The sequence below is a fragment of the Rhinolophus ferrumequinum genome, chromosome 25, assembly GCF_004115265.2.
Source record: "Rhinolophus ferrumequinum isolate MPI-CBG mRhiFer1 chromosome 25, mRhiFer1_v1.p, whole genome shotgun sequence".
Lineage (NCBI taxonomy): Eukaryota > Metazoa > Chordata > Mammalia > Chiroptera > Rhinolophidae > Rhinolophus > Rhinolophus ferrumequinum.
The window spans coordinates 31,883,376-31,907,337 of NC_046308.1; the positions used below are offsets into that span (position 1 = coordinate 31,883,376).

Below are 23,962 nucleotides of genomic sequence, written 5' to 3' on the forward strand. Positions count from 1 at the left end.
TAAAATAAAAAATCAGGGTTGCACGCTCACATCCTCACTCATGTAAGGTATGGCCTTAAAGTTGTGTTGATGAAATCTTGGTCCAATAGCTGTTGTTTCTCCTGCATTTTTGTCCTCATTTGATAAAGGTGGCTCACACTCGTCTTCTCTCCAGGTCCTCAATTTTGCTCCTCACTCTTCATTACAGCTTCTAAGAAGCTAGACCTCAATCTATATCTAAGACTAAATGTAAATTTCCTTGGTTTCTCAGTGAAGACTGTAGAACAGCAAAAACAACAAAACTGCCACCAAGATGTTTATGAAGATAAAATGGGATAAAATCAGAAAGTTCTCAATAAAAAATTATTAGCATCACCATCAATTTAAGAAAAGTTGTATTGAGGGATATAAGGAAAAGAGTGATTGAGTAGTTTTCATCACTGTTGTGGACTCACTAAAGGAAAAGGGCTAACATGGCAGCAAAAAAAAAAATAAATCTAATTTTAAAAAAAATACAATTACTGGGAAATTCTATTATTTAGTTCCAAGGATATATCCAAAAATCCCTCTGCCTTCTTCTTGGAATGATAAATGAAGTATTGTTTGGAGACAGGGGGTGACTCCAGTGACAGCTCCAAATGTTTTCAGGCACTTAGATACCATTAATCATCAATTAATTGCATATAAATTTAAATCTACTGATCAGCAGTCTAGTTTTTTGTTTATTTCTTGTTTTCTTTCTTTTTTTTTGGCACATGTAATTTATAAATCTGTAGAGGACAAAAACTAAGAATGCTGTCACTTATTTAGTTAAACAGAACAAAAAACTCTAGGTCCTGACCTCTGCAACTGCTAACTCCTCTCCAAAGTATCTTACATTAAATTTACTTCATGGAAACAATTTAAATTAAGCTCCCCAAACTTGCATTTATTAAGGCTTTACTTTGATAGATCTGTGTAGGTGGTTATTGCAAAATTAATTTTCAATAAATACATTTTTGATAATCAATTAATTTTCATCTAACACCCAGGAATCACCACATAAACCTTAGCCATGTATATCTACCCTGTTTCCCCAAAAATAAGACCTAGCCAGACAATCAGCTCTAATGTGTCTTTTGGAGCAAAAATTAATATAAGACTTGGCATTATATTATATTATATTATATTATATTATATTATATTATATTATATTATAAAGACCCGGTTTTATATTACAGAAAAATAAGACCGGGTCTTATATTATTTTTTTCTCCAAAAGATGCATTAGAGCTGAGTGTCCGGCTAGGTCTTATTTCTGGGGAAACATGGTAGTCAAAAAACAAATTGAATAAATGCTGACCAGTTGTTAAAACTACAGAAGGTGCCCAAAAAATGTATACACATGTTTAAGAAAGGAAAAAAAAAAAGCTGTATTAAAATTATGCTGATGGAAACCACTTTGAGCACCTCTTGTAATTGCAGAAGTCAAACGTGACTTATATTCATCTTTTGTTATCAGTACACAATTAAGTTCACAAACTTGTTGCAACAATGTTGCTAACCTCTTTCAACATCAGAAGGATTATTCATTATGAATTTGTACCAACTGGACAAACAGTTAACCAAGTTTATTATTTGGAGGTACTGAAAAAGCTGCATGAAAAAGTTAGACGACCTGAATTTTTCCCCAACAATTCATGGCTCTTGCATCAGGACCATGCACCAGCTCACACAGCACTGTCTGTGAGGGAGTTTTTAGCCAGGAAACAAATAACTGTATTGGAACACCCTCCCTACTCACCTGATCTGGCCCCCAGTGACTTCTTTCTTTAACTGAAAATAACGGAAATACTGAAAGGAAGACATTTTGATGACATTCAGGACATCAGGGATAATATGACAACAGCTCTGATGGCCATTCCAGAAAAACAGCTCCACAATTGCTTTAAAGGGTGCACTAGGCGCTGCTATCGGTGCATAGCTTCCCAAGGGGAGCACTTCTAAGGTGACCGTAGTGATATTCAGCAATGAGGTTTGCAGCACTTTTTCTAGGATGAGTTCGTGAACTTAATTGTCCAACATCACATATTGAGTATTACAATTTTAAGTTTTTTTCCTTTCTTAAAATGTGTATACCTTTTTTTGGCGCCCTCTGTATTTATTGAGAATTACCTCCTTTTGCTATCTGTATCCAGATGAATGGGACACATACAGTGGTAAATTCAAGTGGGATTTCTTGATAGATGTCATGGAATAGAGCTTATTCACTGAAATTGGTATGATTCTTGGATTGATACGCAACTTGGGGCTCATACGCTTAAATGTTTGCTCCCCAGGCTGAGGACAGATGAAGGAGCACTGAAACCAAAATGGAGTCCACTGGGAAGAGGATGCTTAGGGCAGCTCATCAGCAGTGTTGTCCTGAAAAGCTCTCTGAGCCGCTGAGTACAGGCTCAGCATAGCTAGAGGTGATCATCAGCAGTGCTGCCCCTTTCCAGGAAGCTGTCATTCTTCCTCCGGAATCCTTAGAATACGGATGGGCACAGGCGTTGTGGTCTGCCACTGAGTTCTAGACCTAGGAGTGAACAGCTTGTGACCTGGGGTAAATAACTGCCTTCTTAACATCAGTTTCCTCGTTTGTAAAATGAGATCATAAAAGAATACTGACCTCATAAGACTTCATGTCAAATGTGATAGTAAGTAGTGTACAGAAAATGACTTTTTACACTACACAGCACATACACAGATATAGTATTATTGTGATGTTTTTCCCGATGAGAAAAGGCTTGAAATAATACACCACGGTCCCTGAGGAGGCTTCCTTGGCAACCAAATGCATTTATTGGGAAGGTAAGTACCCAGCCAATACTCAGATTTCCAGTGATCATGAACCAAAATTAGTCTCAGTTTCATTGCGTGAGGCCCAGACCCAAGTCCGTGCAGTTGATAATCAAGCTTACCTTCCTAAGTGCTCAACCACTCATGCTATCGGTTTATTTGGAAGATTGCTCCTGGGTCGTGTTGTCACATGTGTAGTACTTCAATTTGGGGCAAGACAGCTGTTGACTCACCTTAAGTCTGGGAAGAGCCAGAGAGGCTCCTGGGGTGGGGAGGATGTCTATCCTTTGCCTCCTTAGGGAATCCCAGAAGCCAGAATTCTGGAGCTAGAAGCTCTGGCGCATGTCTCAGTCCTGCGTGCCTTTCTCTGGCTGCTCAGCGACCTGAAGGGAAGAGGAAGAAACCATACCCACTCTCGTTCATAAACAAGCAAACACAGGAAGGTGTACCACACAATGTGCTTGCTCTTTCCTGCAATAGGGCAGGAATCTTAACAAGTCCAGAGGCTTCAGACCCTTCTAGGAGGAAGTAAGCATCGGAACATGTGACAGCTGGTGGCAGTCACACCTCCTTCAGAGAGCCACTTGAAATGCAACCTGTGCAATTGCTTTCATCTTTTACTGCTCTGCCAGACTGTTTACTGGAGCAACCTTATTACCAATCTCCTAAAAATCCCCATAAAAATCCATAGATCATAGGCTAGAGCATTATTACAGCCAGCAGCCTATATGAGGAGGCTCTGAAATGACTCATCAGGGCTGGATTAAGCAAACCTTAGTCACCAGGTCCCCACTGATGCATACTGTATGGACCGCAGAACTAGCTCCATAAAGGAGAAAGAACAAAGGGACCTCAACAGTCTCTCTTTTTAAATTCTTCCCTTTTATGGCTCTTTTTTGGAGGGTGTTTTCTTTTTTTTCCTCTCTCTCTCCTTTGTTCCTTCAGTCTCACATATCTCCCTCCACCCTGTCTCTCTTAGCCTCAAGAAACAGATGTGGGACATTAGAAAGACAACTTCATAGTTCTCCCAGATCCCACTGGAAGACTGGCAGCAGCCAGCGGGCCCTGGGGGAGGGCAAGGCTCAGGCCTGGCTGGCTGTAGCTGTGTGAGAAATCTCTGATGAATTTCAAAACCTGCCTTTGCTTTGGATGTGATCAACAGTCACAGTGGGGCTTCTGTGTTTTACTCTAAGAACAAGTACAGAGGGAGGGAGAAAATGCAGCCTCCTCTGTTCCTTCCCTCCCCTGCCTGCAGTATGGCTGGGTGGAGGGCAAGGAGAAGCCTGGCTACCTCTGTGCCGTGGGCATGTGCCTGTGCAGAGCAGAGCAATCCAGGAGAAGGCGAAAGCCAAGTGCCACGCAATCAGCACAGAGCCTTGCTGCAGCTCCTCATCTGTGGAAAACGCGAGATGTTTAGCAAGATGTAAGGGCTGGGTCTCCCTCCGCTCCTTCCAGCATGTCCTGGGCAGAGAGCCAGGGGCACCCACATATGTGGGGTCCTGGAGCAGATTCCAGGATGAGAACACAGATGAGGATAACAGCCAGGCACCCCCTTTTAGGGGTCTGCCTCCTCAGCCTCTTCTAAGCTCTCCTGGGGAATGGCCTGTGGGAAGACCCAGATGCTTTCGTGATAAAATGTTGCCTTTGAAAGGCGGCTGTAAATGATAAAACCCATTCAGGTAAAAGCCCTGTTATTACAAACCTCAGCCTTATCAGAAAGGTGGATTTGGTGCTCAGAGGTGTTGTTTAAATATTTGTTGATTAATCATTGTCTTTACTCTCTACCAGGAAACAATGTGACAACCTCTTGGGTTCCTGCCTGCCAAATGGCTTGTCCACTCATTGATTGATTCAACAGACACAGAACACGTATGTCTTTGGGCCTGTGTCTGTATGCAGTGATGGTGTTATAAGACAACCGCTTTCCTGTCCTCAGGAAGCTATTTGGTGGGATCAGGAGACTCCTCTTTAAAGGAATCCAGTCAATCCTCTAGCAGCAGGAGAGGTGGGAAAGGTGAATGCTGGCCTCCTCTCATGTTGGCGGTTGGAGCCCTGTTCTTAGAAAGCTTTCCGTGTAAGCGTATCCCCATCGAGAAAAGGAAAAGCCAGGAGGACCCTCCGTCTCCGTGCAGAGTCAGTGCCTTTATATCTGTTCCTGGTAAGCCTGTTAGGATGTGTTGGGACCTCACAACTCCAAGAACTGCAGTTGTGATGAGAAATAACGCCCCCAGCCATTTTTCATCTCAAAGAGCCTGATGGACCAACCTGAGGCCGTCCTTCTCAAAGTCTGGTCCCCTGCCAGCAGCAAGCGCATCGCCCAGCAACTCCTCAGACATGCAGATTCTCAGGCCACCCCTCAAATCTATTCAGTCAGAAACAGGGACGAGAGACCAGCAGCCTGTGTTTTCACCAGCCCTCGGCAGGCCCTCAGGCATACTCCAGAGCACTGGCTCTCAAATTTGTCTCGGTGTTGGAATCCTTTAGAATCACATTTTAAAAACGATATATTATTAAAAAACAAAAATGCTACCTGGGTCTCATTCCCAGGAGTTCTAATTTGACTGGACTGGAGAGAAGCTTGGGTATGGGGATTTTAAAAATCTGCTCAGGTGGTTGTAATGTGCAGTCCAAGTGGTGAACCACCGACGTAGTCGTCTAAAAGTTCAGCTGTTGAGAAAAGGGGGCCTCAGATTCCTACCTTACCCCAGAATTTCGGCTGCTCTGCTTTTTCTGTTTTCTGGAATTCTTGGCAATTGCTGGATATTTGTCCCACCATTAAGGAGAATATGCTAAATATCAATGTCTAAGCTGGCACTTTTCACCTTGCTTTCTAGAGACATCTCACAGACCAAAAGGGAATGTGCAGGGAGGCCAGGTCAGAAAGGGATCCTGAGCCTTCCTGGAAACACAGGGATGTCGCTGGCAGAGCTCCTTTTGTACAGGTGGATCTTCTTCACCAACACAGGCTTAATGCAGTGGGCGGGTTGGGTTGAACCCCTGCTTGCAGTAGCAGCCCCTTTTCCTGATATGGCTTCCCCTCCAAACACACACCTAGGAGTGGTGGAGAAAGAAGGGTGGGGCTGCTAGAGAGGAAAATCGAGACCTGCTGGATGCTTAGCACATAGCTATGTCCAATTGTGAAAATCAGTAAATATACTGACTGGAGTGAAAAGAAAAATGTGCCTTGCCTCGCTCTGTGTGAAGCAAGAGGAGAAGGGGGGAAAGGCGGAAAGGAAATGTGTTACAGGTGTTACTCAGAGGAATTCTGGTCTCCTGTAGGAGCCAGAGCAGCATAAAGATAGTTTCCTTCTGAAATGCTAGGACCACACTCATTGCCCACCTTGGCATCTGCCCCAGCCCACCAGTGAACATGTTGCCTAGCTTCTGGGAAGAAGCTTATCCCGGGAAAGAATTTGAGGGCACCTGAAGGACAGCCAGAGACAGGCAGTTAATTCTCCCCATCCCTCCATCGTCTCACCATCCTTCACCCAGGTTCTAGCTGCTGTTTCCCTGGGCCTCTGCTTTCCCACAGCAAAGTGTTACAGCAGATCCCTGTCTCCAGAGTGTGAAGCTGTGTGTAGGAAAGTTAGGTGGTGTTTGCATTTCAACAGTGTTATGCATTAGGGAAAAGTGTGAGAGGTTTCACCCTATCCCTGTCCCCTTTGGGGTCTGGCTGGAGAACAGGTTTAAAATCCATCCCACTGACTTTCAGAACACTTGCCTAAAAATACTGTACCCGTGCATGAACCCATATCATTTATCCACTTAAAAAGACTCAAAAGCAATCCCCACTTTTTCCCCTCCGGCAATACAGCATGGGATGTGAGGAATCAAGAGAATAACTGCAGGTCTTTAGGGACCATTCTTCCAACGCTATGGACAGAGTTGGGAGTTGATACAGAGTCTTGATAGATGCTAAAGAGAAGGAGTTCAAGGTTTGGCCTGTTATAGAGATGCTGTTGAATGTTACAACCGCAGAGATGCAGGGTCAGAGCTCCTGCTGACAGATTTTCAGATTGCTGGTTTGGACAGAGGAGTGTGGGTGGGTGCCTGTGTGTGTGTGGGGGGGTGGGGGTACGGTGGGGGGGTGGGCGCTGCCAAGCCCTGGATCCTAGCACTTGCCTTTCATCCTGCATCTCTTTTATTGAAGGCCCAAAGGCCATCAGAGGGAGGTTTGAGAAGAGCTGGTCTTAGCTGAAGACTAGAGTTAGTCTAGGGCCCAAGTTCTGAGTACGCAACTGTGGGGACAGAGCCCCAAAAAGCAATTTCCAGGCTCTAGGCCTCACATAGAAAGGTGCTGGCTCAGGTAGTAAATGGCCATCGACTGTGATCAAATGGCCATCAGCTGTGGCTAGTTGGCCGTCAGCTGTAACCAGTGAGCCATTGGGCACTAATATAACTGCCGTAGCTAGGCTAGCAGAAAAAGGGGGAGCTAGCAAGAAGATGGTGGCTGAGCCTGCAAGCGGCACAGTGAGGGTTGAGAATTGTGTTGCTCCTGGTTCCTGTGTCTCCAACCCAGCCGCCAGTGAGAGTATAGTGGTGTGACTCCCCTACCTATGGCTCCGTGGGTGTTCCTTTTTGGCCTCACCATGTCCTGCGTTCTTATGTGGGGAGTAGGACCAGAGACCCCTCATGAGACCCCGCAGGCCACCCTGCATGACACATGGCGAAGTCGGCAGGATCCCCTGCACTACACATGGCACAGCGAGCAGGGTACAGTGCCGGCCAAAGCTCTCCAAAGGACGGTGGAGCAGTTTGTGCGTATGAACACTCAGTTGCAGGAAGACCAGGAGGAGCAGCTGCCTGAGAGCTGGAACCCCGTGGAGGGGTGGGAAGACGTGGATGGTTCCCCAACCAGCAGAGGCCGGAGAAAGCGAAGGTTGTTGCGGCCCTGTGAGCTGGGAAGTGCTTGCTGAGGCAGCCCGGATGCAGGACTTGTAGTCCCAGGAGGAAACACTTGCTGAGTCCTCCGTGGGAGCTGAGGGTGAGGTCAAGGTCATCCCTCACCCCCAGGACAGCCCTGGCGAATGACTGTGGACTATGGGGAATTGCCTTCCATCCCTAATTTAATGGACAGCTTGACTGTTTGTTTGGGAACATACCACCATGTAATAGAACTGGCGGATATTTGCTTTTGTGTCTTGACCGGCCGCCATCGAGAATATGTAAGCACCTTGACTGTGAGTCGCTGTTGTTCCAGCACGGTACCCTGAGAGGCCCAGAGAGAGTGGCAGTGCCCTGAGAGCCCTGGCTGAGTCCAGGAAGTCTGGCTGTGCCCAGAGAGAGTGGCAGTGCCCTGAGAGGCCCTCGTTGTGTCCGGGGAGACTAGTGGTACCCTAAGAAGTCCAGGAAGTCTGGCTGTGCCCAGAAGTACTGGTGGAGCCCTGAGAAACCCTGGCTGTGACCAGAGAGCTTGGCTGTGTCCAGGAAATAGCATTCACCTCCAGGCTCCTCGCACAGGGCCCCTCACGGAAGACGCTTGTTGCGTAGATTGTGAGGCGAGACCCTGTAGGGGTGGAGTGTGGGGACAGAGCCCCAAAAATCAATTTCCAGGCTCTAGGCCTCACATAGAAAGGTGCTGGCTCAGGTAGTAAATGGCCATCGACTGTGATCAAATGGCCATCAGCTGTGGCTAGTTGGCCGTCAGCTGTAACCAGTGAGCCATTGGGCACTAATATAACTGCCGTGGCTAGGCTAGCAGAAAAAGGGGGAGCTAGCAAGGAGATGGTGGCTGAGTCTGCAAGCGGCACAGTGAGGGTTGAAAATTGTGTTGCTCCTGGTTCCTGTGTCTCCAACCCAGCTGCCAGTGAGAGTATAGTGGTGTGACTCCCCTACCTATGGCTCCGTGGGTGTTCCTTTTTGGCCTCACCATGTCCTGCGTTCTTATGGTTCTTATGTGGGGAGTGCGACCAGAGACCCCTCATGAGACCCCGCAGGCCGTCCTGCATGACACATGGCGAAGTCGGCAGGATCCCCTGCACTACAGCAACTGCAGTATAAATACTCCCCCTGAAACGTGACCCATTTCTATGGAAAGAACTCGAACTGCATTTGGACCACAGTTGTCCCGTCTCATCAGAAGTTTCACTTCCCACAGATGTAGTCAACTGTGGTCCAAAAACATTAAATGAAAAATTCTAGAAATAAACACTTCCTAAGTTTCCGGTTGTGTGCCGTTCTAAGCAGTGTGTTGAAATCTTGCTATGTCTTGCTCGGATGCACACTGGACGTGAATCACCCCTTTGTCCAGTGTCTCCATGTTGTAGACACTCCCTGACTGTTAGTCACTTAGTAGCCGTCTCCATTATCAGATTGACTGTCACAACATCACAGGGCATGTGTTCAAACAACCCTTGTTTTACTTAATAATGTCCTCAAAGAGCAGGAGTACTGCTGCTGGTAATTGGGATATGCCAAAGAGAAGCCGTAAAGTTCTTCCTTTAAGTGAAAAGTGACAGTTCTCGACTTAAAAAGGAAAGAAAATATCATATGCTGAGGTTGCTAAGGTCTATAGTAAGAACGGATCTTCTATCTATGAAATTGTGAAGAAGGAAAAATAAATTTATGCTAGTTTTGCTGTTGTACCTCAAACTGCAAAAGTTATGGCCACAGTGCATAAAAGCTTAGTTAAGATGGAAAAGCCATTAAATTTGTGGGTGGGAGACAGGAACAGAAAACGTGTTCCGAATGTGTTGCATCATAAAGCGTTGAGCCTATACAAAGACTTCACCAAGGTACCACCTGAAAGGAGAGATGCCAAGTCATTTACAGTAAATAAGGGATGGTTACAATATGATATTTTGAGAGAGATACGCCTCCATCGTCTGTCCCTCCATCGTCTCACCGTCTCACGGAGAGAGAGAGAGAGAGAGACAGAGACAGAGACAGAGAGAGAGACAGAGACAGAAAGAGAGCACATTCACATAACTTTTATTACAGTATCTTGTTATAATTGTTCTATTTTATTATTAGTTATTGTTAATCTATTACTGTGTCTAATTTATAAATTAAACATTCTCATATGCACTATGTTGTAAATAGTATATATAGGGTTCGGTACTATCTGCTGTTTCAGGATCCACTGGGGGTCTTGGAACATGTCATCCATGGATAAAGGGGGAACACTGCATGTCCGTTTTCAATTTTCCTGAGTCCTTTGTGCTTCATGAGCCTGGTGGTCAAGTGTGCTTCTTTCCCAAAGGTGAGGAGCATCCCTGGCTGTGGGGCTGAAAGGGTTAACTGAGTTGTCCTTGGTACTCACTGCTAAAGTGAGGAGCGGAGATCTAAAAAAGGATAAGTTCTTCAGTTGAAACTGTTTTGAACAGTTGAGCTGTCGCCTCTTGTGGTTTTTTTGACGGCCCTATGAAGAGCAGCCAAAAAGTCATTGAAAATGGACTGGGCTTATAATGCCTTGCTTGGCGACTGAAAGCAAGTTATCCCTTTTTGCGAGTTAGCTCCTGTCCAGGTTCTGAGCCCTTCGGAAAGGTGAGCATCTGAGTGCCAGAACAGGTCAGTGGGGAATTCCATCGCAGAACTGTGCAGTGCCAGAAGGGAGAAAACAAGGATGGGCTTGTCCTTGCCGTGGAGGCATGGAGGACAGACGGTGGTCAGGGGATTTTTAATGTTTCAGTGGGACCTGCTCAAATAGAGCCAGCCTCTTCTTTGAACTTTTCCCTGGTAGTCTTTCACCGAAGTCCAGGTTCCTTTTTTGTTTGTTTGTTTTGTTTTGTTTTGTATGTTATTCTCAGCACCTAAGGGAAAGACACGGCTGCTCTGCCGTCTCACAGCACCCTAGGGCTGCCCCTGTTATGTCAGCTGTAATGCAGCATCTCCTCATCTGTTTTCCCCTCAAGATTATACGAAGGCAGGAGTCACATCTTTCGTCTCTGCAGCCCCAGAGCTATCAGAGTATCTGGTGTATGTAGATCCACAATCCCTTAACTGTGATTCCAAATTCAAAGAGGTCTGAAAACCTAGTTTTCTTATAGCTCATTTTTTTTTCATTGAATTCTGGGCTAGGGGTTGTCAAATTTGCAAAGTCAAAAAGTAGTAGCAGAGTAGAAACAACAGAGCCTCATAAACAGCAAAATGGAAGAAGTGCTAAAAGCCAATATAGCACAGAGGAAAAAGTAAAGCATTCTGAGGGGGACTATGAGACGGCCTCAGAGAATACACAGCGCTTCAGCTGGGTTTACATTTTAGATACGATTCCCAAAGATGAGAGGGTGGACCAGCATTTATGGTTTTCTGAGTATTTTCCATACTTTTTACATTCCTCTCTTCCCATGAAGTTTTGAAGCTCTCTTAGGGCTGGGACTTTTTTTCAGTTTTTCCATTCTTTCCACATAGCCCAGTAAAAGGAATCGTGAGTCTTTTGGGACTGTACAAAGAAATGCTGTTATATCCCAGAATTCTCCTGTTCTGAAGGAAATAGTCTGGGCCTTGAACATATAATGCGATCAAGAACATTTTCTTGAATAAATGAAGACTTAAGAAGTGTGGCTTTCCAAACTAGTAAACTTAATTTTCAGAGGAGTTTTAGGTTCCAGCAAAACTGAGCAGAAAGTAGAGATTTCCCTCCCACACACCGCCTGTCCTCCCCTCCCCCACTGGCGTGTCCCTCACTAGAGTGTACATTCGTTGCAGTCCATGTACCTACACTGTCACACCATTATTTTAATGTCAGTTTGTTCTTACTTAAGAGTAGTAATGCACGCAGACAAGGAGTTGCCTCCTCCCCCAGATCATATTCAGCACCTCTCTCTTTCCTCCTCCCCTGCACCCCCACACCCATTTAAATGTTGTTGGTCTACTGAGATACCTGTCCAGCGACAAAGCTGTGGAGCAGAAAAGAAACATGATTACAAGCTTTGAAAGGTGTAAACACTGAGAAGGCAGAGACACCATTCCTGTGCAGCAGAGGGAAACTCATAGGCATAGATATTAACGATGGAAAAAGACCCGTGAGATCAATTTCCTCCCTCAGAGTCCAGAGTGGATGAGGTAATGAAGGCACACTAGATCCCGACTTCTCATCACTAAGGAAACAAAAGCCACCATTCTTTACCAGCTCCACGGACAGCTGAGCACCCAGGGTTCTCATCTTCCCCCCCCCCCCCATGGGAACAGCCTAAGGACACTGGTACTGAACAGCAAGCCCTTGAAACTATTTGCTTCTGTAGTTTACAAAGCACATTTTAAGTATCACTGCAGACTCACAGCATCCTGATAGAATATGCAGAGTGGGTAGAAATCTCCCCATTTCACAGATGAGGAGATGGGGTGAGCAAGCTGGCGGACTTCTCACTTGGGATAAGGGATGGAGTGAAGCTGGAACCCAAGGTGCTGAGTCCTGGGCCGTGCTTCCCACACGGCATGGCCGGAGGGGACTGTGCTCTCAGGATGCTCTGGCCACAGCCTGAGACAAAACCAGATCAGTTATTCTTAGTGTAGCATCCATAAAACAACAACAGCAACAACAACATAGCCATTCTTCTGAAGCAGAGAAGGGTGTTTTAGTCTGTGTGTAGGAAAGTAAGTTTCTGAGTGAAATGATTTTAGAAAAAGCTTCAGCCTGGCTCCTTTGTGAGGACCTTCTCTGCATCTTTGATATACTAATGTGGCCATGAAGCTCCAAGAGGAGAAGGAGGACACAGCGTGCCCTGAAAATATTTGACCACAGTTCCTTTTTGGCAGATCCTCTTGAGTGGAAAACTCTTTGGGAAATGCAGTATAAGAATCAGTCGGTGACCACAGGATGGCCACGGGGTTTGAAAATTAATCTGGGGAACGTAATTTGGTGGTTACCAGAGCGTAAGGGGGTTGGGGGGGGGATGAGGGTGAGGGGGATCAAATGTATGGTGATGGAAGGGGAGCTGACTCTGGGTGGTGAACACACAGTGTGACTTATGGATGATGTGATACAGAATTGCACACCTGAAATCTATGTAATTATACTAACAATTGTCACCTCAATAAATTAAAAATAAATTAAAAAAAAAGTCAATGGTAAAAAGACGTCATCAAAATGGCAGCATGCGTTTAGTCTCTATAAAAAAAAAAAAAAGAATCAGTCAAACGGGGGACAAGTGGTGACTTTTCATACAGTTTTTCAGCTCTGGGGTATCCTCCATCAAGGTTCTCGGAGAAGTTTGGAGGAGGGAAGGAAAAAAAAAAAACAGCTAAAATCTCTAAGAGAAGGCTCAAAAGAACAGAGTTATTCAGGAATAATAATAATAATAAAAATAATGGCAGGCCACTAAAATCAATTTAAAACTCTTTAGCATGTTTGGGGACTTGGTACATGGCATGGTAAGGGTCTGTTACTGAAAGTAGAAGGTGCATAGCCTGGTTCCCCAGTGGTAGAGGGAGGTGGGGATCAGCTTGGCAGGGAGGCACCTGCTGTGTGAAGGGTAGGTGCCTTTGAGACCAGGGGCCAGACTCGGTGTGGACCCTGCACTCTGGAGTTCTCAGACAGAGGATCTCCTAGGAGGCAGATGGACTAGGCTGGATCCCATTTGGAGGCAGGGGACCAGAGATACTTATCCATGCTGGTCACAGCTGGCCTGACGTTGCAGCAATAATGAGCAATCTTTGGGCAGAAGCAGATCTGAATGATGGCACTATGGTGAAACTAGGGATGCTGTGTGACAAAGGAGAAGCTAGAGACCTTGAGCGAATTCAATCCAACGGGGGGGAATGAGAGTAATATGGGTGAGGGAGAGAGGCAGGAGGACTCAGAACCGGAGTCGTTTGAAAAGGTCCCAGGTCCTTTGATGGGAAGTTACCCTGTGGGGCACTGTGGCCTCCCTCTGGAACAGGCATCAGCCAGCACTGACCCCAGGTCCCCGAGGCCCCCACCTGTGAGAAAAGAGGCTCCACATGCCTCACGACTTCACTGCCCACATCTGAGGTACCCCCTTGATCTGTATGGTCTCTGTGTCTTCCCTCATTCCTTCTGACCTTTCCTCAATGAAGAGAGGGAGCAGGCGGTGAGGGGTGAGGGTGGGGAAGAGGGACAGCAAGTGGAGACAAAACAAAAGGAAAATCATGAAGGGGGGCTGGACCCTGGGGATGGGCATCTTGCAAAATCCTGAGTTTCATTAAATATAGAAAGGAAGGATGAAAAAATAATATTCACTCATTGTTACAGTTTCAAAGTCAGAAGCTGGACTTGATTTCAAAGAACTTGTATGTAATGTGATGCATGGCTTTCTTTTCTGTCTCTCTTTTTGTAGGTAAGTGACATTTCATTCTGCTCATCCCCAAGGCAAAGTTGGATGTTTTTAAAGTGGAAAAAAAAATGAGCGGAAAAAGAAACGGGGAAGGTGGGAAGAGGTTGGCAGTCGAGGGGCATCACAGGTAGGTGCCCAGTGAATTCATTGTCCTTTGTCCAGAAACCTGGCAGGGGGAGGCTCTTCCCCCAGAGTCTGTGGGAAATGCCTTTCTCCAGGACTGGAGGTCCGGGTCATTGTTGTGGCTTTTGAGATGAAGATGCTTTTGCTCTTATAGAAAGAGGTCCTTTCTATGAAATGAATGGCTAGTGCTCCTGCCCGGGGATCTGTCCCTGGTGATGTTTTAGGTCTGCAGTGAGTTGAGTTGGGGTTTTGTGCCCTGATACCATGTGTCAGCTACTTTGCTTTGGCTGGTGGTAGAGGGAAAACATGTTTGCATCTGGAGAGGCAGAATTAAAACATCCTAAGGACCAAAATGAAGAATGTGAAAGACAAGTCTTCCTAGCACAATGGGACTGCAAACGGTATGGCAATTTCTGGATAGAAAGGAGATTGGTGGGAAAACTGAGGTCCTCTGGTACATTAAGAATCCTTTACTTAATTTTAAGATCTGTCTAATTGCTGTGAATGTGTTTTGATGTTCCTGCCTGGTCCGTGATGTAAAAATACACTTTCTCCTTAGCATGAAGGAGAGTGGCTTTCTAGAGCTGGAGGCTGATTTATCATAATAATCACCTAACCTCTTCTTGGCCATTCAAGAAAGGCATTTTTGATGTTCAAGACTAATTTGGGCTTTCTACTGTTCTGAAATTCAATTGCTCTCCCCTAAGATTAAGGAGGAAGTGCTTTTATTTTTCCTATAACTTGTGAATAATCCACTGAAATAATTGACTGATGGCTCTGCCCAAATGTATTTATTTTCTTTGAGAGAGAGAAAGAAATGTAAAACATTCTATTTAACAGTCTATAAATCTAGGCTGGGGACATAAAACTCAATTCAATAAAAATATTTAAAATGTGCAGTCCTATCTAATGTCCAATTAAGAGACATAAACAGAATTGATTGGGATTTGGTTGGTAGGGAGGGCAGAAAGTTAGAAATGACTTCAATCTCTGCCAAAGGCCTCAGACGATCTCACCCACATAGACAAGGCAAATCTATAGATAACCAGAAATTCTATAAAGAGGGAAAAATACCAGAATTTGTCATTAAAGGTGTTTAATTTTGTTTCTGAAATTTGGATACACCAATGTTTTTTTTTTAAATTCTCTTTTCCTAAATTTCAACAAAGCGGTGGTGGTGGTGGTGTTGGTGGGGAAGCTTAAAATGCAACTTTCTTCTCTGAAATGGGAAAGTTTTATTGCATATGGAAAATTGCAAAGCATCTCTTTGCATGATGTCATATCTCAATCTTGTGGTCTTTTATTATATTTCCACTAAAGATGTGGTGACTCATATTATGTTTTCATGGCTGTAGGTAGGCCTGGCAATGCTTCTCGGTGTTACTCTGCATAATGGGGACAATTGAACTGCCATCTATCTGGATCCCAGCCCAAGTGAGCTCTCTGTACAGCCCCCCCCCCCCAAACTGCTTTGAAAATAAGAAAACCTGTAACCAAGGAGCAATCCTAGACTCTTGCCCAATAGGGTAATGAAAAGGTGGGGTTCTTAGCGATAAGGCTTTTGGTAGCCCCTTTGTCACAAAAATGAAGATTTCTGTTTGCTGCTTTTGGATCAAGGTTGATTGACTAAGTTGAAAAATTCATCTTATTTTGGAATTCATCAACAGAATAAAGGCTGTAACATAATTTCTTCCTTGTCTTGATAGTCTGCCTTTTATGCAGATGGCAAGAGTTGGATGGGTGGGAAGGGGCAGCATTCTCTTCCAGACTGCTCCTTGGGCACCATAGCTTTCCTGGTCAGCTCAGAGGCAGGTGGCACCGGGAGGCCCACGCTATTGTAATGGATGAAATCAGTGCCTCAAAATATCCTGTTAATAAGGAGGTAATAGAGAATATGTTAATTTTACAAGAAAAATTTCCACAGAGTATGTAAGTACATGGGATATATTTGAATAGTTTTAACATGCTCTAGTTCTCAGAACTCTGAGAACAAAATTCTATTCGCACCGACCTTATAAACAACACCTTCCCCAGCATCGCTGCGCCCTGTGGAACAGGACGACAAGTGGGTAGCGCTTGCACACACATACGTCCCCAAACACACCAACACTCCCACAAACTCTGTGGGGACAGAGCCCCAAAAAGCAGTTTCCAGGCTCTCGGCCTCACATAGAAAGGTGCTGGCTCAGGTAGTAAATGGCCATCGACTGATCAAATGGCCAGCAGCTGTGGCTAGTTGCCGTCAGCTGTAACCAGTGAGCCATTAGCCATGAATATAACTGCCGTGGCTAGGCTAGTAGAGAAGAGAAGAAGAAAGGGGAGCTAGCAAGAAGATGGTGGCTGAGCCTGCAAGCGGCGCAGTGAGGGTTGGGAATTGTGTTGCTCTTGGTTCCTGTGTCTCCAACCCAGCCGCCAGTGAGAGTATAGTGGTGTGACTCCCCTACTTATGGCTCTGTGGGTGTTCCTTTTTGGCCTCACCATGTCCTGCGTTCTTATGTGGGGAGCGGGACCGGAGACCCCGCCGGACGCCCCGCATGACAAACTCACACAACCAAATGCATATTTTTAAATGCAAACCCACAAAGCTGTGATTTTTGCCTTTGAAAGGTGACGAGGAACAAAGACCTTTTTCAGAATCCTATCTGCCCTCTCGTTGTTTCCGAGATATAGTACACATTTGTATTCTGTTTCCTTCCTCCATCACTTATCAAACACCATGCCTAGTCACTGTACTTAACTTCACCAGGTTCTTCATTTGCTGTGGGATCCGTCGGCCTGGCTGCTTCCCCAGCCTCAGTGCCCCAGGTTGGATAGTTAATCATGTGGGCTCCAGCATTGATCTACCTCCTCGGTTTTTCTCTCCACTCTCACCATGTGGCCTTCCGTTACCCTCTCTCTGTCCTCACCAGTTCTGGCCTGGAAGGAGGCCAGGCTATCTGACTGATTGGTGCTCCTTGGGCACAGGGGTCTCAGGGTTTCAGGAAGCAGCTGTGAGTGTGAGGTGGTAGAGACTGAAACAAATGATGTAGAGAATGCCACACTGAGCCCAGCCTTCTGCCGCCCTTGCCAAGGCCACTTTGGGCACTGCTGTGTCCCCACTCATTGGGCAAGGACCTTTTGTTACGTCTCTTTAAAGCTAACCTTTACTGAGATTCAGACAGCATGCTGAACAATACACACACATGCACATTCAAGCGTATTTTATTTTAAAACAACCCTATGATGTTTGTTTTATCATCCTCTTTATAAACACGGAAATTGAGGCTTAAAGAGATAATTTGCCTGAAGTCACCTGTTTTGAAGACTGGATTCCAATTTGTACCTCTCTTACTCCAACATCCATGAACATAACTGCTTCTGGGCCACCTATACTATCCCAGAGGAGCAGCGGGGGACAGGGAAGGAAGTCTATACACCACACTGAGACTTTCTAGCTGTTTAAATCAACTGAACTCTTAACTATGTAGACATCCTCTGGATGGGCTTTGGAGGAGCCAGCACAGGTAGGTAAAAAAGAACTTGATGCAGGCTTAGAAGAACTTGGGTTTGAGGCATGCATCTGCCATTGATTCGCTGTGTGCCCTCAGGCAATTTATTTAATTCTCTGAGCCTCTTACATCACAACACAGGCTTGTAAACTATAATACTATTTCATAAGCTTAACAGAGACCAAATCAGAGAATAATACCTATGAAAGGATGCTTTAGAGATACATACTTATAATCATTTCCTGCAAAACTTCTTTTCACCCTGGCTTTTCAAATCTCTAAGTCTAGGTCTTGATTTTCCTGATGAAGTCTAGAATTTTTGCCAAAAGCAAGGAACAGCTCTTGGCAGCTTTCTGAGTCTTCACTTCCTTTCAATACCAGGCCTGGTGGAGAGCAAAATTAGCCTGCCAATCACTCAGAAATGTGTGGGCCCCAGGAAATTAAATTCCCCCTCTCCCCAGCTGTCTATCCCCAAGTGCAAGGTAACGAATGAATACACAGGCCACACGTTTTCAGTCCCATGTCTTTTCTTCCTATATGTTAATTTGATCATTTAAGTAGAACAAAATAAACCAAGCAGATTTGAGATGTAGTCCGTTATCCCCAAAGGCCAGAGGTTATAGAATGTAGTTAGCAGGAAGGTGACGACTGCTCTCTTACGTCGTTCTTTTGGATTTCAACATTTTCTTTCTCCAGCAATATTTAAAAGCTGCCATTTTACATTGGTTATCATCCTTTAATGGCAGACTGAAAGACAAGAACAAAAGGACTAAGATCACTCAACATGGCTTTGGAGCTGGTGTGGCTTATTAGAACCCTCCATGTATCTATTTGGCGCTGGAGACAGAACCCATGTGACTACTTTCTGGGGACCACGCACAGGGGTACCACGTCCAGTTAGGAAAAGTACTCCCTGAATGCTTCCCGTGTTGGCCAGTGGCATTCACACATTCCCTCCTGTCCCCCAGGAAAATGTAAAAAGGATCTTCCCTGAAGACTGACACCTGGAGACGGCTGCTTTGTCTCTCCCGTCTTTCCCATACATCGTCTCTGGGATGAGTTATCTTGATCCTGACATTTGCCCAACAATGCAGAGGAAAAGCAGTTTTTGTACTGCAGTGGGTACACAATGATTGCATCGATATGAAAAGTCAAGTGTAGATCCCACGGCAAGTACAGGATAAAGAGTTTTATCTAAACTGTTTGGTTACTGTTATGGGGCCGACTTGTATCCCTTCCAAAATACAGATATGGAAGCCCCAGTTGCTCAGAATGTGACCTCATTTAAAGATAGAGCCTTTGAAGAATAATTAAGGTAAAATTAGGTTATGTGGGTGGGCCCTCCTCCAATCTGATACACACCGTCCTTATAAAATCATGTAAGGGCAAGGGGAGAAATGACCATATACAAGTCAAAGAGAGAGGCTTCAGAATGAAACCAACCCCACAGACACCTTGATCTTGGGCTTCCAGCCTCACAAACCATGAGAAACTAAATTTGTTGTTCAAATCACCCAGTCTGTGGTACTTTGTTACAGCAGCCCAGGCAGACAAATGCAGTCACAGCATGAGTCCATCAAAACTCAGCCCGTGTATTTGGGAACATGCTGAGGCTCCTGAGGGCTATTAAAAGGAGGCAGATTTGCAAGTCAGACCCCTGCTTTGCCAGATTTTGCTTGACCTTTGGCAAGTTACCACTGTGATCCTCACTTTCTTATCTGTACAATGGGTATGATATATCACACTGCTGTTTTCAGAATTAATTGCGATAATGAATAACAAATATTGTAACACAAATATTGAGTTTTCTAACTTTTGTTATTTCTCTTAATAGTGATAGAAATAAAAATTAATTGTAAACAAAATATTGTGATTTTTAGTTTGTGCCAGGCATTGTGCTAAATATTTACCCAGGGAACTTCATTTAATCTGGCCTTTTTCACTTTTGGTAATTGAAGACAACAAATTTGTTCTCAGAACTCTGTGCCTGGGATTGTTGAATTCATCAATCTGTAGGCTAGGATCTGAGTGAGGCCCGTGAACTTTCCACTCTTCACCCTGTCTAACTGATATTAATCAGATCCCAGCTTCACTGACTTGAGGAAAAGCACTGCTTTGGATCATCGCTCGTGATAGGTCCATACAGCCTTCTCTGGCTCTATCTTCTCTCTTACCATCTCCAGATCTTCTTCTATTTAAATGAAACTTAGCTACAAACAACTGCAGGCAAACTCCAAGGACTCATTTACAATGACTTACATTACTGAGGATGAGATTATTGACCACGAACCTATAATGCACCACAAACACGTAAGACACTGAATGGGTTGGGGGAGGGGCAGGGTTCAACTTTTCTGCCAATATCCTGATCTATGATGCATTTGGACATGGAACCTTGACTGCAGCCTATCTGTTTCCGAATGGTGGATCTCAGAATGAAGAAACACATTCAGTGAACACACATAATTCTGACATCCTGAGATGAGAGAAGACCCTGACTTCCAGGCAGAGGCTGCCTGAAAAGCAAGAAGCTCTGGATGACATGGCGATTGTGTGCTGCTCAACGTGGACATGGTCTTCAGATCCACGAACAGACAGAATCAGTCCAACAGATGTGGCCAGACTCCTGGTGACAGTTACAGAGCTACACTCACAAACAAAGGATGGCCACGCCAGAATTCCAGGTGGACAATCGAACATGGAGGAGGACGTGCCTTTCCAGAGGTTGCTGCTATCAACTTTCTAGAAGCTGGGCTATTGATCAGTTTCCTGGTGGGTAAAGATCTATAGCAGACGTTCTCTGAGATTTTCTGCCCCAACTTATCTGAGGGATCTATCGTAACCATTGGCGACCGTGTCTGGGGCCACATTGATTGTCCATAAGGGGCTGTCCAGAGGATCTCAGCAGGGTTGGAGTACTTTGACTTGTGCCTCACATCATGCCTTCACCTCGGCCCTCAGGACCAGAGTGCTAGAAAGCAAGTGGGCTTTAGGGATGGCTTATTCTACCTTACTATCCCACCTCTTTGCCCCACTTAAAATTCCTCAGGTTTAGAGCTTCCCTTTGCCCTTAAAGGGGAGGACCCGAATACTCAGCCAAATCTTAAGGCTCTTTGGCCCATCTCTTCCACATGCTCTCCTTGCTCTAGCCACATGGTCTTTGCACTGGTCTTTCATCCTTCTGCCGGGAAAGTACCCCTGCTCTCTCTTTACCTGGGAGACTCTAGGCATCCTTTAGAACTCAATCAAAGACCCTTTTTTGGGAAAACCTTCCTGGTCCCCATTTTGGACTATGGCCCTGGGATCAGTCCTTTTTCCTCAATGCCTTTGTTTGGAAGTGAAGCTAAGCATTCATTGGTGATTTGATTCCAGCTCCCCAATGGGTTGGCAGCCCCATAACAGCAGGCCCTGGGGCTTCTTGGACTCCCCATGCTAAGCCCACCACCTGCAACAATGCAGGGACTAATCCTGCTCCTGGAGGGACCCAGGGTAATTACCCTGTTCCACAGCAGTGACCTGCTTCCTGGAACGGGAGTAGACTAGCAATGAAACATCCGTGGGCACTCCTTTCAGAAAGGACACAGCTGGTTCACTCTCTGTGCTTGATCAAAGTTCAAATTGCTCACCACAGACCTCCAGAGGTTGAGTGGTTCTCAACCCTGATCTCCTTAGAATCACGAATGGAGCTTTTACAAACACTGATGTCTTGACTCATGCCCCGAGAGTCCCACTCAAATGATTTGGGTGGGCTTGGGTGTCCTCAGGTGTTTCCATGTGCAGCCAGGCTTAGGAGCCCCTGCCTGGAGACATCTCGTCTTTCCAATTTATGATCTTTGATTGTTTTAACTCCAAGGGTGCCTTTCTTCCAAGTTCTGATACTTGTAGCAAACTGTGAGAACTGCTTCTGGTTCCTCATGTAGCTTGATCCTCATAACAACAAGAGATAACTGTTGTCACTCCTATTTTGTGGATGAGAAACTGCAGCCGAGAGATTAACCATCCCGAGTGAGGACACACAGCTCACACACGAAGAGGCAGCATTCGAACTCATGTCTATCTGACTCCAGAGCCTGGGCTTTAAATGCTATATCGTATCATCTTACGTTCTTGTGATAAGGACTTTGGGGACACTTGTGTCATATGTGTGTATATACACTGCATGTACTGTCGGGGATGCCTGAGTATTCCTAAGGATTTTCAGGTAGTAACACCAATTGAGAGTCAAGGTGAAAAAAAAAAAGAAACAAAAACCTTGATTATATGTTACAAATGGCTAAATCCTTGGGCTGTGTCCCCTCACCTACACTCATAGCTTTGAGTTGAGAAAGGGCAGTGCCTGTGTGGCCACGGCTATGAGGTGTCCTGGCCCTTTTCTGGTTGAACAGGAGTAAAGTGGCAGGTATAATGAAGCAGGAGAAAAGGCTTAAGACAAGTAATTTTTCCCCCTTCTAATCCCCAATTTTGGACAAATGTGGGGCCCAGAAGTGAGTGAGAGAATTAAATTAATGAACACAATTTCTCCCTGTCATTGAACTCTGACTAATGAGTCTATTTCTGGGTAATAAGAAGGAGCAGGAAGTGACAAGGCAGTGTAATGAATTAGTGGCCCAGAACCTCGTTAGTCAGAATAATCTTTCCACGAAAGATAAATGATGCAAACATTAATTATAAAGCCAGGGTGGAAATGCATCCTATTATTTGGCTTCCTAAAAAATTTATCCCAGTTATTAGTAAGCATTTCAAACAACAACAATAATAATAACAATAAAGTAAAGGCTGAATGAGAACTCTATCCCCTGGGGAGACCCCATGGGGGGAGCAATGGGGACCAGCTCTTTCTAAAGGGGTGGATTCTCCATTTCCAAGGAGAATCCCTGCACCCTGAGTTATATCCCAGGAAGGAAGGGACTGTTTTTTTCATCGGAGAACTGGTGTTAGTAGAAGCATCTGGTTGTTTATGCGGATTAAGTCAGGTTGAACATGGAAGATACTTGGCAGTTATGAAGGGTTCAGTGAAATTATATGTATATAATTATATCTACATATATAATTATATGTATACATATATATGTATATAAAAGTGAAATTTTATATATATATATATATACACACACACACATGGCGTGTAGTGTTAAGGCTGTAGAACTGGCAAGGGCATTGAGTCATTGAAGGCAGTTGTGTTATACAGATGAAGGTGAGACAAGGCAGAGATACATTGCCTGCCAATGTCGTGCAGCAGGGAGTGAGTACCTCGCGTACTCGATCCAGACTCCTGGGTTCTGTCATGTAGGGCTGTTTTCTGTCACTTGGAATTTTGGTAGAAGCCCAGAGGTGAAGTCGGGGAGAGGGAGGAGGGCTCCCCTCAGAACAAAAGTCGCTGAATCCGTATAAATGTGGTTGCTGAGGCCATTACTCCAGAGAGTAAATAAACCAGAATTAAAAACTATAAAAAGGTACCTGGTGGTGTCCTGGTAATAAACTTGTTCATGACTGCACGGGTTAGAGCTTAGGGGTTCCTGGGCTTCTAAAGGTGTTAGCTCTCCTGTGCCCCCTGAGGGGGTGAGGGAAGTCATGCGCTGAAGGGAGAGGAGTTTGAACTGAAGAGGCTGAAACGCTCTGAGCTTTCTTTCAGGTGGCATCTGATTTAATGGAAGCTGCTGGCTGCTTTTGTTTTTAAGGCTTTGTTGTTATCTGACTGGCAAAACTTCATAATGAAAGAAGAAAAAAAACAATTAATTGGGAATGAATCTTAATTGTCTCTGACTTCCCATTTGTAGGCTATTAAAATGTGTTCTTGATTAAGCAATCGCATAGGGTTGCATTATTCTAAGATAATGAATGGCACCCCAAAAGCTCTTCAGCGTCCACTTCATCCACTTCCCATTGGGCAAAAATGGGGCTCTTGGGTTTTAAGCAAATTGAACCAAAAGAACAGAAAAAAAGAAAAAAATAGAAAAAAGTCTACTGCCAAAATCTTTTTTATTTTCTTTTTAAAAGAAAAAAATACCTGAATTGGTTATTCTGTGGCCCTTGGTTTCTTTCACATTTTGGGGGTGCTGTGGAAAGGTGCTTGGGGGACAGGGCTCTGCCAGATTTCGGCTGCTTCTTTGTCAGCTCATTCACTATTCACCTGGAACTGAGGGTCCATGTAGGGGTGCAAAGGCCCCTGGAAACAGAGCCTGGGCTGAGGAAGGAATCGAGGCCGGGTAGAAAAGGAGCACTAGGCCACTTTGTCCTCTCCCTCCCCACCCGCTGACCTCTTGTTGCTTCAAAGACTCAGTGAGCTGGGTTTTGTTTTTTTTATTTTTTTAAAGCTTT

General features: G+C 45.0%; 1 protein-coding gene across 4 annotated transcripts in view; it reads left to right on the forward strand.

The window, feature by feature from the left end:
- NTM (neurotrimin) overlaps window positions 1-23,962 on the forward strand; it is a 973,593-nt gene that overhangs the window by 278,237 nt on the left and 671,394 nt on the right. The window contains exon 1 of one of the 4 annotated variants that reach the window (XM_033097823.1): window positions 9,901-10,000. The exons of the other annotated variants lie outside the window; for them this stretch is intronic. Coding sequence (XP_032953714.1) covers window positions 9,928-10,000 — 73 coding nt within the window. The 5' untranslated portion in view covers window positions 9,901-9,927. Of the gene's footprint in view, window positions 1-9,900; window positions 10,001-23,962 lie in introns of those variants that run through there. 4 annotated transcript variants of the gene reach the window in all.